The sequence below is a fragment of the Anopheles coustani genome, chromosome 2 (assembly GCF_943734705.1).
Source record: "Anopheles coustani chromosome 2, idAnoCousDA_361_x.2, whole genome shotgun sequence".
In the NCBI taxonomy this organism is placed as follows: Eukaryota; Metazoa; Arthropoda; class Insecta; order Diptera; family Culicidae; genus Anopheles; species Anopheles coustani.
In genome coordinates, this window is record NC_071289.1 from 49,675,841 (window position 1) to 49,692,883 (window position 17,043).

General features: G+C 38.9%; 2 protein-coding genes and 1 pseudogene across 2 annotated transcripts; 2 read left to right on the forward strand and 1 right to left on the reverse strand.

Annotated features, from left to right (window-relative positions):
- The first annotated feature begins 335 nt into the window (after positions 1-335).
- LOC131264543 (uncharacterized) lies at positions 336-1,612 on the forward strand (annotated as a pseudogene).
- A 2,431-nt stretch (positions 1,613-4,043) lies between these two features.
- On the reverse strand, positions 4,044-6,066 carry LOC131264544 (uncharacterized). The gene is made up of 4 exons (XM_058266829.1): positions 6,028-6,066; positions 5,719-5,947; positions 5,542-5,633; positions 4,044-4,538 (listed from the first exon to the last, which is right to left on the reverse strand). Exons 1-4 carry the CDS (start codon positions 6,064-6,066, stop codon positions 4,044-4,046), a joined length of 855 nt encoding a protein of 284 aa, XP_058122812.1.
- Positions 6,067-12,291: 6,225 nt separating this feature from the next.
- Positions 12,292-13,410, forward strand: LOC131264545 (putative nuclease HARBI1). The gene is made up of 4 exons (XM_058266830.1): positions 12,292-12,422; positions 12,482-12,917; positions 12,988-13,132; positions 13,202-13,410. The coding sequence occupies exons 1-4, from the start codon at positions 12,292-12,294 to the stop codon at positions 13,408-13,410; spliced, it is 921 nt and encodes a 306-aa protein (XP_058122813.1).
- Positions 13,411-17,043: the final 3,633 nt, after the last annotated feature.

Here is a 17,043-nt window from a genome sequence, read left to right on the forward strand (position 1 = left end):
ATGGCCGCATCTTGCCATTCAACTCAACCCTCACTTGTGAAATAATTTTGGAATCTTAATCGTACCTGTTTTGCTTCTGTGTTACCGGGCCGCTACACGAACCGCAAACTCCAACCGCGAACTCAAAAACCGTATAAGTTTACGTCAAAATCTTTTCGGTTCGTGTAGCCGCGTTTTGTGGTACCAATGCTGTCGCCAGTCAATGCAAGCGAAAAGTTTCTGACAGTCTATGCATGTGTCAGTCTCTGCTGTTTTTGTTTTTGTTATCAGTTAGCTCAAAAAGCTGCCTTTGAAGCAAACAAGATATCATCTTAAGTTAACACAAAAAGTTAAATATGGATAATCTGTTGATGAGTGAAGAGTGGCTAACAACCCTATCCAGGGTCATCGAGTTAAGTACCCAAAACTCTCAACAACGCAACAGGCAACGCAACAGGCGTATTGTGCGTAGGTGGTGGATGCGTCCAATTTTTTTCCGGCGGCAAGAAGATGGCAACCGTTTGCTTGACAATATTGTAGCAGAGCAAGCAAATGAAACCCTGATTAACTTTCTTCGCATGAAGAAGGAAGATTTTGATGTTCTCCTTGACATGATACGCCCAGAAATAAATAGAATGAACACAAATATGCGCGACTCCATAACAGCCCAAGAACGGTTGCTTATAACGATGCGCTACTTGGCAACTGGAGAAACATTCAGTAGCTTGAAGTATTTGTTTCGGGTGAGTTAACCGCGTTTGATCAAAACAAAATTCAACATTCTTTTTTTATTGTAGGTGTCTCGTTCCTCTATAAGCAATATAGTCAAGGAAACTTGCTCCTGCCTTACTAAAGCTCTACGGTCATACAGTCTATCAAGAAAGTATCCGTACAGTCATCAATTTCAACTTTAAGCCTAGTTATCTCAGCGACTACGTGACCTAGGACAATTATTTAAACGACATCTCGTAGATAAACTTCTATTCTATCCAATGAGGTCTTAACATTTCGAGAAAGTTACTTGTAGGTCACTTTGTTCTATAGAAACCCAAAAAAAGGCTCAAAATCGATGACAAAAAAGTATCCGTACATGATGAGTATTGATGATGTGCCATCCGTACATGATATGCCAATATGGTGCAATCAATGCCACTTGCCTCTATAATAGCCTGTAAGTGCCAAGAAATAATTTCTACCAGTTTTCTTTTCGAAAGATGCTGGAAATTTGACCCGATTCCATAATAGTTCTAAAGATGTCTACTAAGATCAGGATAATGTTCCGTTGGTGGTAAATCTAGGCATCTTTCGACAAATGTTGTATAGAGATCGATTCCGGGCCCTTTTCGAGTGTCGTCAACACTTGTATGATCTCATAAAGTAGTCACTCTTGGACAATACATGGCCTATTCCTAGGATCGTTATTTTACTCAGAGAGAACATTGTAGAACATCTAAACTTTTAACAAGGGTTGGCTTGTCCAAGGAATAAAATGGGCTAAGTAGACCATGTCCCACAGATGATTTATAATTAGTTCAATGTTTCCAGTTCGATTAATGGCCTCCGAACACCATAACACATACTCTCAACTACTGTGTTTTATAGTTGGAAGAACGTTGCTCGTATTGATGATTGAGTTCGACGTCAAGTCTCTATTGATGTTCGTTTTTTTGGCCACAATTGCTTAATATTGTCTGTATGAAGTCTTTATATAGTGTATAAAACACTGTGCCGACACGCCAATGGCATCAAAATACAGCGATTTGCAAATCCCCAGTCTTCCTTATTCTTTCCTTAGAAATGAAAAATTTGCAACGTACAATTATGCAATGTTATTGTTATTTACAAAACACCTTCTTAGGAGTTGTAATCCAAATCATATGATTGGTGATCTAGACACTTCTTTCTTCATGTTTAAGAACTCTAAGTATGGAGGACTTCATAGCTTTTCGAGCAATCACCCCCTCATAGCGATTGAGTAACCACGAAAGATGTCTGTTTGAAGGGTTTAGTCTAGTTGTACCCTGGTTAATTCGACAAATTGTAAGTTCCTGAGACTTAGCATGATATTTCCCACAGGGTTCATCAACTTCCCAAGTTAGGTTCCCTTTACTGCACATGAAAAAGATAGTTCTCTATCGGTTGCAGCTGTTTGCCTAGTTTCACCGGCATTTCACGTTGGATGATGATATAAAATTGTTGCCACCATACTTTTAGACACTTAATAACTCGAAATAATGGCTAGGTTGATACTTTGACTACTAGAACCTCACCAAACCGGTGGTTTTCTTCAAGAAAGGTGGGTGTACGGATACTTTTTTGTCATCGATTTTGAGCCTTTTTTGGGTTTCTATAGAACAAAGTGACCTACAAGTAACTTTCTCGAAATGTTAAGACCTCATTGGATAGAATAGAAGTTTATCTACGAGATGTCGTTTAAATAACTGTCCTAGGTCACGTAGTCGCTGAGATAACTAGGCTTAAAGTTGAAATTGGTGACTGTACGGATACTTTCTTGTCAGACTGTATGTGAAGGTAAATTTATTATTTTCAGCTAAAAATTATATACAGTATGTCCCATAAAAAAATGCGAAAATTTTCAATGCTTATTTTTGGGTAACTTTAAACGTTATTTTTACGGTGGTCATGTGTGTGTGTAATCATCTGGTAGTATACTATGAGAAGATGTAACCAAAGAAGTGATTCTCGAATAATAAAGTTGAGAAAAATGTACGTTAATACATTGTGATTAGTTTACTGCTCGCCCAAATGCCCGTAAAACAAATTGTATCGATCGCGGGATGCCACCTGGCTACTGTTTACCGTATCCAACGATCACTCCTTGATGGACCACATCCCATGATGCCAGGAAGTGGCCATTCACGGTCCACTCGCACGCCAAAGGGCATCAGATCAATGAGAGGTAGAGTGAGACAAAATCGTAGCAGATCGATTAGGAAATCGGCTAAGGAAGCCGATATTTCAAAATCTACCATGCATCGGTTGATCAAACATGACTTGAAAAGTTCGTCCAGAGTCAGAGTAATGCGTCACCTTGTAACAGACCGAATCAAACAACTACGGCTGGAGTTCTCGACACGTTTGGTGTCAACATCAAAACAAAAGAATACCGTCGTCGTATTCTCTGATGAAAAAATGTCCTTCGTCGATCCCGTGTCTAACACACGTACAGACAGGTTTATAACAGCCAAGAAGATTGAGGATGTTCCAGAGACCCTGAAAATCAAGTTTATAACCAAACATTCGGCCGGAGTCATAGATTTTGAGACCATTTCGCCCAATAGCTTTAAAATGCCATCAGCATTCATCAAAGCTGAATTAAAATTTAATACCGAGGTTAATATTAACATTTTGTAGGACCACGTTCTGCCATGGATAAAAGCAAACTTTGGAGCACAAAAACACATCATTTTTCAATAGGTTTCAGCCCCGTGACGTACTTCAAAAAGGACTCAACTATGGCTGAATAAAAACATGGAATTTTGGGCAATTACATTTGACCTCCCACCAGTCCGGGCTTGAATCCTTTGGATTAAACAACATGGGCACATGCTCAGGTTAAAGCCTGTGAACGTTCTAGCACCATCGTTGGATCCCTGACAGCTACAATTGCCAAGGCGTGGATCTCGAAAACTGATTCATACATTGAGAAGATATGCTCTCGATTTTGTCCCCGTATGGACGAGGCGATCAAGAAAAATGGTTTACCAAATTATTAATGTAATCATTTAAGGCTTAAAAAACGATTCCCTTCCTTAAATTACAATTTGTTTGATTATTTTGTTTGAAAAAAATTATTTGAATCTAAGGTACCGATTTTCGCATTTTTTTATGGGACATACTGTAGAGATAAAATGTGTTGAAATTTGGTTTTCTTTCAATAAGATAGCCTAACAATCAATTGTTTCAGTTCATTTAATTTCAACATTCATTTTATTTTATTATCATCATCATCAGCAGAAGAACACGTTTACAATTAAAAAAAACACAACGTAGGAATTAGAGGTAAACAACATTTATAACATTAAACACAATGCACATAACAATCACATCGCTTGCCTTTTGGCCTTCACATCGTCCTCGGCCTCCAGCATGGCTCGCTGAATCCTCGACGTCACCTCCTGTTGTTCTTCAGGCGTGAATCGTCTGAGGAATTCAGCGACCCAGCGACCGAAAGTGTTTTCCGGCGAGTTTGCGTTGGCCACGGTCGCCTCCATTAGCTCTTTGAGGACCTCGCTCACTTCACTACCCTCATTGATCCTTCGCCGTTTTCTTTGAGGGTTTGCGGGGGTTCGGGCAGGAATGGAAGGTGAAGGTGTATCGTCTAAGGACGTGGAAGGAAAGCTTGAAGGTAAGGAAGATAAACGGTTTGATGGTCCAGGACAAGGAGAGAGATTATCGGAAAGGGACTGGGGGGGATCTATTGGCAACATGTAGCAGTGGTCGGGATAGCTATCAGGAGGTGATGTTGGAGTCGGATTAGCAGGAGGAGCAGAAGGATTGAGGGAGTGCAGAGCGAGGTCCTCATCGTGCTCGTCAAGCTGAAAAGACAAAAAACAAATATTTACAAATATTAATAGCAAATTGATAATCAACTTGAGCAAATAGTTTTCTAAATGTAAATAAGTTATTAAGTTAAGTTTTATTTTCTTTTTTACAGTTTCCTTCTACAAAAGCAAAATGGTTAGAGGTTTCAAAACAGTTTGAGGATCGTTGGAACTTTCCACATGCTATTGGAGCAATCGATGGCAAACACGTCAGCTTCCGGCAACCGGATCACAGCGGATCAGATTATTACAATTATAAAAACTTTTATAGCATTGTGCTTCTGGTGATAGTGGACGCTCACTACAATTTTCTGTTTGCTGATGCTGGTGGTAAAGGGGGTATATCGGACGGGGGAATGCTCAGGACAAGTCGGCTTCACAACAAGCTAGAAAATAATTTACTCAATATTCCAAGTGCAGAGCCATTAAGAGTGCCGTATAAGGTTCAAGTACCATATTTTTTGTTAGGAGACAAGCCTTTTGCTTTTACCGAATACTGTATCCGTCTTTTTGGAGGAGTACACCCACCTGGCAGTTACCAGCGTATTTTCAATTATAGACATTCGCGTGCTCGAATGCCTGTAGAAAATTCGCTTGGAATACTTGCAAATCGATTTCAAGTATTGAAAGGTCCTATACTTCTTGCTCCTGATGTGGCAAAACACGTTGTATTGACAACAGTTTTTTTACATAACTATATAAGGAAATCGTCCTCAAGGAATACTTACTCTCCGCCATCGTCATTCGATAGGATCGTTGATGGAAACTTAGTTCAAGGCGACTGGCGGAACAACGATCATTTGGAAAATCTACAATTTATTCCGACACGTACACCTGATCGTCTAATGAACATTCGTAAGCATATGGTACACGATTTAAAAAACAACAATTATTACACTGAACAATTAACGAACTAATCAACTAAGACATACTCAACAAATCAGGTACGACTGTACATATGCCTAATACAATTTAACAATAAAATTATTTTACATACCGTATCAACGTGTCCATCGTCCTCCATTACATTTCCGAGAAACGCCATGGCATCGTACGCGAACCATTTCGGTCGGTACACTTCCGAGTGTGCTAAACATTATATATATATATGTTTTGCAATTAATAAATTTTATATATGTATAAAAACATAACATTATAACAAACATCAACTTACCAGCCCCCGTCTGTGTAGATTGCCGAACTTTTGATCGATACGAACGGTAGCTCGACAGCAGATTTTGCCACAAACGCTTGGCTTCTGCTACCGGCATATCGACCTCCACAGCGATGCTTGACCAAGCGTCGTTCTGCGATACCTTATTTTTATAATGTTTAAGCTTTTTATTATAAACGACCGGCCGTTTCTCCACTACCGATATCAAGCGGAGACTTTGTTCTACGTTCTTAAATAAATAATATATATGTAAGAACCGTAATCTTACGCTAACCGTTCATATTTTTCATAAAAAATGTCCGTTCTCACCTGACGCGCGTACAATCTCTTTGATTCGGTTCCGCTCATCTTGCCTTGTTTACCAGCGAATTCCGGATGAATATTTTTAGATGAAATTAGCTGGAGAATTCAAAACCACATATATTAACAATAAAAAAAATACAATCGCACACACAGTTTGAGCACGAAAGTCACTTTACTTTTTTAGTATTTCGCGGTTATTTGTTGTGCTTCCTTCCCACTTGATCCTTACGTGGTGCCGCTTATCATTCGAGTGACTTCCCGCTTTCCGGTTTGCCAAACCCTTTATCTCGGGAGCCCTTTGTTGTATCCAGCATCCATCACATAATCCCCTTATGCATTTGCACCGGGTGCCATATTGCCGAAAAAAAAGCCTTTAGTAACCTTAAAATCCAACGGAAATGTAATTTAGTTTCATCACAGGCAGAGACGAATGACCGAGGAGGTCAAAGTCTCTGAAATTAAAAAAAACAGTTTCATCACAGGGAAATAAATCTTAAATTAAAAATTATAGCTATAAAATTACAAAATATTACCGTAACTACAAAAGAAACACGTAAATTTATCACCATATGTTCGTTTATTTTGTTTTTGAGATTTGTTATGTTTACATTTATTTCTTTTTCGTCTTCTTCTTCTGACGCATTTGAGTTTGGGGTTCGCTGCCAAAAACTTCGCGGGTGCAGTTTCCAGCTCACGGAGCTGAAAAGTTTCTGACGCAAACTTCTCGGTTGTTCCCCTCTTCGCGCCGCAAAGTTTTTGAGTTTGCGGGTCGTGTAGCGGTTCTCTTAGAGTTTCCTGTAGGTATAGTTTGAAGATTTAGCATTTGATTCGACAAAAGAAATTCATCAGGCTTGATATTTTCTTCGTTGGATGTTTGGCAACGCAGAAAATTATGTAAATAACATACAGTTGGGGGTCCGCGACAGCCGAGCGGTAGCGCCGGTTAGAAAATCGGCCCATGAGCGCCGGGGCTCACCACCTCGACGGCATGGGTTCGAATCCCAACCGAGACCGGACCATCCCCTGTACGAGAGGACTGACTATCCACGTACACATAGGGTAATAAGTCTCCTAAGCCCTTAACGGGGCAGGCATGACCAACAGCAAGGTCGTTACGCCAAGAAAAAAAAACAAACATACAGTTAAAACTATTTTTTTAATGTTTTCAACGTTTTTGATTCTTATCGCTGATTGTATAATTTGAAAACGAGCAGCTAAAATGCCGAATGCATTCTCTACAACCCTACGAGCGCGTGACAATCTGTAATTAAAAACCTTAGCTGAATAATTAAGCTGCCTTCTATTGAAAGGTTTTAAAAAATCTTTGCGCAATGCGAAAGCTTCATCACCCACAAAAACGTATGGAAGAACCGTGTTGGAGTTTTCAACATTTTCTTCCGGCGGCAGTTGTAATTTTCCATCTATAGATTGAATGCATCCTCCATCTGAGATACTTCCATGGCCACCAACATCGCACATAATAAACTTATAATTCGAATCAACTATTGCCATGAGCACGATGCTGTGGAATTTTTTGTACTTAAAATATTCCGACCCACTGCCTGGTGGCGGAATTATTCTAATATGTTTTCCATCCACAGCGTCCAAGCAATGTGGAAACTGCCATCGCTCAAAAAACTCCGCAGAAATTGCTCTCCATTCATCACAGTTCCTTCAGACCTGAAATTGAGAATTGATTTTCTACAATTTATGCATGGTACGATTTTTTATATTTCAGTTGGCCGATATATTTCAGTTGGCCGATATCGAAGAGAATCATGATGAATACCCGGAGGAGTACCTCGAAGAGTATCTGATGGACCATAAAAATAATAGAACAGAAACTTCTATAGAATACAACGACAATAATAATGCACCTGGACTATCACGGAAGCGGAAGCCGGTGGAAGACGAAAAGTCTTTGCGTAAAAAAGTTATGAAGCTAGTCATCGATCGACTAGAGAACCAGCCATTACAAGCACCAATAACTAAGACTTCAGGATTCATTGAAACTTTACAAACTGAATTGGACATGGTTCCAACCGAAATCCTTCCATATGCAAAAAAAATGCTGATGGAAGTTGTTGCTCTTGGTCGAACCGGCAACATTACATCAACGTCGTATATTAGTCAACGGCAATAAATTATTTACCCACATCATCGAATTTCTTTCATTTACCTTCATGTATCTTTTGAGCACGTTCATAATCGCCTGGCATGTTTCTGGAACTATTTCACACAATAAGGGTTGGGATATAGCCGTTTCAAAAGGTAAATTTTGATGCCGCTGATCAAAAATCGAAGTGTTGCACTTAACCTTTCATGGGCAGATACCGCTTCTCTAAGCTGAATGTTTTGTTTTCGGATGAATGGTGTAACCCACTGCAGTAACATTAAATAAGTGTTATCATCCATCCTTGCGTAGATTAGCCAATCCGTCGGTTCCAACCGCAGTTCATCCATCAAGTTCGTGTGTGAAAAACGATGTCTTTTCGAATGTAAATTTGTAACCCATTTAGTACTTTTTGTTTTTGGGACTTATGTTGCAAAAAGAACACCCACTGCAATAAGTAATTCTTCGTCCATGGTTATATCTGATTTTACGTTTACTTTCAACTGTTTTCAAATATAGTAAACAAACGACGATGACACTTCAGTGATATGAACAAGCTCATTCACCAACGGGCCTCCCGCCACTCCAATGTCATTCGTTTTCGATGGTCGTTTGACAATCCGGTGCTTTTTCCAGGCCACCACTGGTGACCAGTGTGATAAGGCCATTAACCTGTGGTCACAGCTTTCCGCAACCGCATGCGGTTGCGTTTTTGGTCTGTCAAACAAGCACAGCTTTTTGCCAAAAATAATAATTTAATGTTTGAATATACCGCTTATATGAGCATACAATCTCATTAAAGTCTACTAGGAACAATATTTACTGTTGACATATAAAAACGCAAGAGTCTGCGGCAAGAATCAAACTCGTTTGATTTTTTAGTACAGAAACCGAAAGGTCTTGCGTCTGCGTTGACAGCCCATGACAGCTCCTATCTCTCCCATGGGAAAAAACGCAACCGCATGCGGTTGCGCAAAGCTGTGACCAGGGGTTTAAAGACGATTGTCGCATTTTTCTATCACTTCTGGCAGGATTTTAAGGCCTCAGGGGGAAGGTAGTGGGTGGCAGTTGGGTGGTCGCGGGGAGGGGTGGTCCTGCACGACCCACCGGGGGTATCTGGGTACCAACTGGACTCAAAACCACTTTTTTTCCAAACTTCCACTAACAAATCGCAATGTCCTGTTTGTTTTTAGCACCTTTCAGCGGATTTTGCTCGAGGGCCGAGATTTTGCCACTAGGGCCGATCGCAAAAACGGCACCACTTTACGTCACCACGTTTTTCGCTCACCGTTTCCACAAATATTAACCGAATCGCACGCGGTTTTCACCAAAAATTTTTAAATAATTTTCCGCGTCGTTTAACACTACACTTGCCCGGGAAATCGTAAAAAACTTTTCCACCGATTTCCCGACTGACAATCTGTCAAAAAGTTTTTCACTAATAACTTTGCCAGTTTTCCACCGAATCACTCGCGGTTTTCACTCAAAATTATCTCTTAATTTTCCGCGTCGATCAGCATCACTTTTCCTCGGAAAATCGGGAAATTTTGGGAAACTAATTTTCCGCTCACGAAAAGTTTTTCGCGCGCGGTTTCCACAATTTCCAACCGATCACGCCCGTTCTTTCACCAATATTCCACAAATAATTTTCTGCATCTTTTGATACCCATACTACAGATAAATTCGAAAATTTTTGTGTCGCCAGGGATAACTGGTTTTTTTTTTGTTAACCCAGGGACAAATGCACTTACGCACATCCCAACGAGAAATGTTGGCGTTATTTTGGGGTAAAAGAATTCTCTTCAGAACTGCCCGCTCTTCTTTTGAGAATTCTTTTACCCCTTCTTTTGCAGCAGATTTCCTATGCAATCTAGGTGTTAAACGACTTCTGAAAAGAAGGGTAAAACATTTCTCTTAATACTTGCGGGACACCGCAAAAGAGAACAGTTTTGACCGCAAAAGAGAACATTTCTAACTATACGTGGCAAAAACGTATACCCATTCGTAGTAGATTATATGAGCTGGGTTCAGGATATCTTTTCTTTCCCAAAATAATTATTTTCATGCAGGAAAATATTTTTGATTGTTTTATTATTTTGATACATCGATAGGGTAACTATACCAATAGCGGTGCACTTAGTAATGTAAATTCCAATTAGGTGTAATTTATGAGTGTTAAGAACACAATATTCCACATATTTGAATTAATTATGATCGAAACATGACTTTTCTTCTGAAAAACATCTTATTTTCACCGTAAACCATACAGAATACACGAAAAAAAGCGTATTTTTCTTCCTAGTCGGTTGCTCCTATTATGGTGGTATGGTTCCTATAGTTGTGGTATCGTGTTCCTATAGTGGTGGTAGTACGACAAACTTGAATATATTTTGACTATTACTTATTTTTGAAGCATATTTCTAACAGAACGGTAAAATACTCCTTGACCAATGCGTTGTCATTGAAAAGACTGTATTGTTTTACGGAAATGTGTCCAACTAGCTTGACGCCCCGGCGTTGCTCGGTGAAGAATAGGTTGAGAAAAGAGTTATGGATCTACTCTTTACTTGAAAGTTCGATTTAATTTAATAGTTACGATAACGGCATGTATAAAATGTTTGATTGTTCATCAATTTCCCGGTGATGTATAAACCTTGTTGTAGCTATGGTAGATACACCTTGACATTTGTTTACATGCTTGTTTTGTTAGTGTTAGTAAAACTGAGTTTAAATTGTAAAATTTAGATGATTTTATCGAAAAAAAGTGATCAAACAAACCTTCAACAACATCTGCAGTGCTTAAACTATATGTGTGAAAAGTTTCAGCTTTAACAGTTCAATATTTTTGGAGTTTTTAGTGTACATAGAACTCCATACATAAAAAAAGCTAAAATATGTAGTAGATTTTAATTCATAAAAAATGCTCTGAATATTACAGCTAAAACTATAGTATATGCTTTATAGCGTATCCTTCGCCCGCTTTCATTTTTCTTTCCTCTGCTTCTTTTGCTGAGCCTTCTCTCCAGTTCTGCTTTGTTTATTTTGTAGAAACAGAATAAAATCACTAAATTTACCTGATTATATATAAACCGGAATAAAAGTAAAATATACTTGTGAAAAAATCTATGGCTGCTATAGGAACAACTTGGGTTTTTGTGCCTATAGTGGCACTATAGTAAAAACTATGAAAATATAATAAAATTATGCTAAAATGCACTAAGTTCGTATAAATCAATTATATTGGGGTATGACAGTAGCGAAATCATATAGTTTTAATGATTTTGCAGTGATTTATAGCCTTAAGGTAATCATGATATTCGTTACAGATTCTTAAGGAATGCAGTATGTTGGGACAACCTGTTTGGAAAATATAAATTTTGGAGCTTCTATATTACGGAATGAGATGGTTCATCTTTTTAACACTTCGCAGAAGATCAAAGAACATTTCATAGAAGAACAAATAACTCCATTGCATATATATCGGCGTAGAGCTAAGATTTTATTCCACTACAACCACTATTGGTACTAGCTCCACTATGGGTGCACTTACCCTAATATTATATACATATCGTCCGGTTCGGAAAGCAATCAGGGGAAATGTTCAGAAATCGTCCGACGCCTCCTCTGGTTCGTGCTGGCAAACAGCGACCACGGATCGTAGCAGGCTCGTTCGATGTACAATGTGCAGCACCATGGCCAGTGAAAACACGTAGAACGCGTTGATGTTCACTTGAAGCCGCTTCTTCCTCCTTGTCGAGACACTAAAATGTGTGAAAAACGCGGAAAAATCATCATCAGTAAGAACTGTACTGTGGGTTCTTACACACGTGCTTACTGTCTGGTGCGAGTTAACCTGGCCCCGGTTAATCACCCCGAGTCGGTCGATCCAAGCGCTGCTATCGAACACTGGCCACCGATACTATCAGGGCTATTCCGAGATCCGTTTCGAAACGGTGTCGAATGCGAGAGCTCGTCTCGAATCGAGATTTTTTCGGTATTCTAACATTCGAATCGAGTCGACAAAGTCGACATAGCTGTTCGGCAGTTGTCAAAATCAAATAGTCAACACAGCTTTGGACGTTGAATGCGAAAAGTTAGTTGTTGTCAGTAGAGTTTCGTGTTTACGAGTTTTACGAGTTTTACGGGTTTATTTTAAAATGATACTAGCGTCCTTTGTTAATAGCAGTAGTGATGATAGCGATGAGGAGCAAGGAACGATAATAAATCTTGCTTCGCATCGGCGAATGATCCGAACTACGACAGATGCGTTGGAATTGCCTGACCGAGCGTGAGTTTTGTAAAACAAGGAATAAACGAGATTAAACTAACCTATTGCTTTCTTTTTAGCTTTATTAAGAGTTTTCGTGTGTCGAAGGATATTTTTGTTAGTATTCTTCGTGATATTGAGCCAAGATTTGCTCCAGTCAAAGGACGCGGGTTGACTGTCAAAGAAAAACTTGCCGCTGCTTTGCGATTCTTAGCAGAAGGCAGTTATCAGCATGGAGTTGGACAAGACTACGTGGTAGCTATTGCCCAACCAACCTTCTCTGCTAGTTTTCAAGCAATTTTGGATGCTATGGAAGCCACACTATGCCCCAAGTGGATTTCGCTTGAGATGAGCAGTAACGAGCAACAAGAAGCAAGGCGTTACTTTTTTAGAAAAAGCGAAATACCCGGCATTGTGATGTGCGTAGATGGTACACACGTACCAATTATCGCTCCAAAAATAAATAAGGATCAATTTTACAACCGAAAAGGATTTTCCAGCTTGAACGTAATGATGGTAGGCTTATATATACGTTTTTACAATAGAAGAGCTCTTATTTAGAAGTTTCATCCCATTTCTTTTAAAGCTTTGTGATCATCAAATGAACATCCGTTACGTGAATGCCCGATATGGGGGAGCCAATCATGATGCTCATGTTTGGGCTGTTAGCATCGTAGATAGTTATTTTGAATCAAAACATCGGAATGGAGAAACCGCATTCAGAGTACTTGGTGGGTTTAAGCGATAAAGTTGTATATCAACTAAAATGTCTAATTAAATTACGATACAAATTCTTTCAGGAGATTCGGCATATCCTTCAAAACCATGGCTTGTTACGCCGAAAAGAAACGCAGCTCATGATACTCCTGAAGCAAGATACAACTCTAAACATGTACAAGGAAGGGAAATTGTTGAGAGGACGTTTGGATTACTAAAATCCCGGTTTCGATGTCTCTCAGATGCAAGACAATTGCACTACGCACCAGAAAAAGCAGCTCAAATTAAATAATTAAAATATATAATAATTAAATTTTATTTTAAAAATATACAAATAATTTGACGTTGGCTTCAAACGAAAGCGACTGAAAACAACAAAATTTAATAATTTTTAAAAAATAGTCAGGTCGTATATAAATATTTTCTCTATACATTAAATGAAGAAACAAAACCAATCGCCATTTATTAGGCTGGTGTCAGTGCTTTACCGTACGATGTTTTGTCGGACGACAGGTCTGCCAATTTTTCTGTAATTTTTCAATTTCTAAGTCGATTAAATGAATTTTATTATTTTTCTCAGATGAAAGCCACAACTCCGAGTTTATAAAGTCCAACTTTGTTGACAGATAAAATCGGATGCGTCCATCCGATAAAATCAAATGATTTTGATTTTATCGTGCGAAGAAATCGTACGAACCTTGCAGCTGTCAAATCCCATACATTTTCGCCTGTCAAAACATCGTGCGGTAAAGCAATGACATCAGCCTTATCCAGTAATCCAATTATCTTATACTATCAATGTAATTAAAACTAGCTATTATATCTAACTTATAATTAACCATACAATTATGATAATGAACTTAATATTACTTAGTTTTTTTTTCTTTAATTCCACGAGTAATTCTTTAAAGAGATCGTTTGATAATTTTTGTTCTTCTCTCAAACGTCGCAGCTCCACTGCAGTTTCTTCATTCGAGGCAATTAATTTTTTTTCTACTTCGATCTTTTCCTTCATAATATTTATCATATCCTGATTCTGTTTTAAAACATCGTTCAAACTTCGTTTCCTTTGGAATGCAGGTTTTTGTCTATTACTATTTGCTAAAATTGTAGGAGTGTTTAACTCGCTACTATTACAATTTTCGGAGGAAGCAACTTGCGGTTCCTGTCTTTTTATATTTGCCGAAGAACCTTCCTTACTAGTGTTACCGGGGGACGCAATTTGCGGTTCCTGGCTTGCTGTATTTGCAGAAGCGCTTGCGTTGCTGCTGCTACAACTTGCGGAGGAAGCAATTTGCTTTTCCTGGCCGGTAGTAGCGATTGGCAACCCAAAAGTTTTAGCATCAATGCCAGTAATAGTATTATGAAGATTTGTTAAAGCAGCTACACGTTCTTCTAGGTCGCTGAGACGCTTTACTTTGTATGGACCACCTCCTGTACCATTTATAGCACTTTTGTTGCATCTCAACTTGTGTTTGGTGTTGTGCTTGTAATCTGCCCAAACCTATGTAAAAAACAACAGATGATAGAGGTTATGCAAATACTACCCAATATATTCAAATGAATGTGTTTTACCTTCTTCCAAGCAACGACCGGTTTCACTGGAGGTCCCAATGCATTTAAGTTTTCCGTCAATTCCTTCCAAAACACATCTACCCAATTCCCTTTTGCTGTGGCTCTTGCGACCTCCGGTTCTGCCTCCATTGCATCTACTAATTTGTGCAATTGCACTTGAGTAGAGTACTCGTTATGTCCACCCGAATTGTTCATTTCAATACTACCACTAAAAGCAAAATAATCGTCTGTTAAAATATATGAATGAATCATTTTTCAGAATACTTACACAGCGTTGCTCCAGCAAAATTAAACACGATTTTACTTCTAACCGCTTTCAATCAGACTATTGGAGTAGAATTGAGGGGGAAAGGAATGGTCACCATAGCAACCATAGCCCGCTTGATTTAAATGAAGATTCTCTACAAAACATCGTCCCGTCTGACCGGACTAAGCATTAATGCTCCTCAGGCACAACTCTCAATTACAAATAGTTATTTTTTATCCACCATCCAATTGAGCAGATATCATATCAGAATAACTTGGATTAGGATTTGCCACACAGTTTAATACAGCTTGAGTTCTGACCGGGCGGTGGTTTTTAGTAAAACAGCCTTTTTATTTACTAAAACTACCGTAATAAATTCAGTAAATTTTAATGCATATTATTTCCTCAACATGCACCTGTGTAATCGGACCTTTTAACCTATTTTTTTTATCAAAAAACCAAAAATTCGATTTTAACAATAACAATCAAATCGAATTATCGTACATCACCAAAGGTTTATTGAAACCATTAAGCGGTAACCCTTAAAACACTGTTGCATACACCTTGATAAATCTCGAATTCGAATTTGGTAATGCCGAATATCGAATCTCGAACATAAATCTCGAACGTTCGGATCTCGGAATAGCTCTTTATGTTACACCCGGTAGCAACCGATGATCGCCGCGAAGTTCAACCGCCACCGACCAACTATTTACACTGCGTTGCAGTTTCTGTACCTGTCGATAAGGGTCATGTATTGTTTAAACATTGTTTAATAAACTTCACTTCGATTCCGACACCCACACCCGCGAAAGCGTTATTATTAACTCGCGCTCCCGAACAAGTTGCTTCGATTTCATTAAAATGAAAACAAATTTTGGCAATCGAAGCCACAAGACGTTTTGCAGACTGTCAGTTTATTGTTGCCTTTTGAACGGGAAGCATCGCAAAATCAAGTAGGAAATTTATTTATTTTATTTATTTAGTTTAGTTTGTTCAATGGACAATTTAGTCTGTTTGAACTTACAGTTACTATTACATTTGAGTTTACAATCTTCTATGAAAACAGAATCACAACATGAACATTTTTAGTTAGTGGTGGACGTCCATCTTAATAGTATGTTGGTTTTAAAATTAGTCGTGCTAAGATTGAAATCGTGGTGGGCACTGAATATGTTGAACATTTTGGACATAGCGATGATCGGGGCGTTGCTGGCATATGTCGTAGTTGTGTGTGGGATTCTGATGGCGTCTTTGGATCTCAGAGCCCTTTCCGGCGCAGAAATATTTATTTTGTCTAGTAGCGATGGTGCGTCAATTTCATTGTGTAGTAGTTAGGCTATTAGGTAGCTTGGGCTACATTTCGCCTGTGGGACAGGGGTTGCAATCCTAGTAGTGAGCAGCGGTCACGATAACATATCGGGTCAGTCGGGTTGAGCCATGGTGTGTAATAGAGAGCTATTTTGGTGAACCTGCGCTGAATTGACTCTAGTCTATTTATCCAAACTGCGGAATATGGCGTCCAAGTGATAGAGTTAAATTCTAATATTGAGCGAACTAGCGAGGTATATAAAGCTTTTAGGCACATAGGGTCCTTCAAGTCATTAGCATTTCTCATAATGAAGCCGAGTATACGATTTCCTTTGTCTATCACAGTTTTGTAGTGGTCATTAAATGTAAGTTTGTGGTCAAGAATGGTGCCAAGGTCTCGTATTACGCTTTTACGGGCCAGTTGATGATTATTCAGGGTATAGTTGTAGGTTGTTGGATGCTTTTTCCGATATAAGCTAATAATGTTGCACTTACTGACGCATAAGGTAAGAAGGTTGGACGCACACCAATTGGAAAACACATTTAACGAAGCTTGCATTCTTTGGCAGTCATTAACACTATTTATCGTACTGTATTGTTTGATGTCGTCTGCATACATCAATAGGGGTTGGTCCGGAATGGCTAAGTAGAGATCGTTTATGAAGAGAATAAATAGTAGTGGACCCAAGTTGCTGCCCTGTGGGACACCGGACTTACTTCTAAACTCCTTTGAAACGGTGTTGTCAATTTTGATGCGGTATTTTCGTTGGCTTAGATATGAGGATAGCCAGA

Coding starts and splice junctions, on each gene's coding strand:
- LOC131264544 (XM_058266829.1), bottom strand. CDS start 6,066: ATGAGCGGAACCGAATCAAAGAGATTGTACGCGCGTCAG. Junction 5,634..5,718: donor ATCTACACAGACGGGGGCTG/GTAAGTTGATGT, acceptor TATAATGTTTAG/CACACTCGGAAGTGTACCGA. Junction 4,539..5,541: donor ACGATGGACACGTTGATACG/GTATGTAAAATA, acceptor TTGTCTTTTCAG/CTTGACGAGCACGATGAGGA.
- LOC131264545 (XM_058266830.1), top strand. CDS start 12,292: ATGATACTAGCGTCCTTTGTTAATAGCAGTAGTGATGATAGCGATGAG. Junction 12,423..12,481: donor TTGGAATTGCCTGACCGAGC/GTGAGTTTTGTA, acceptor CTTTCTTTTTAG/CTTTATTAAGAGTTTTCGTG. Junction 13,133..13,201: donor AACCGCATTCAGAGTACTTG/GTGGGTTTAAGC, acceptor AAATTCTTTCAG/GAGATTCGGCATATCCTTCA.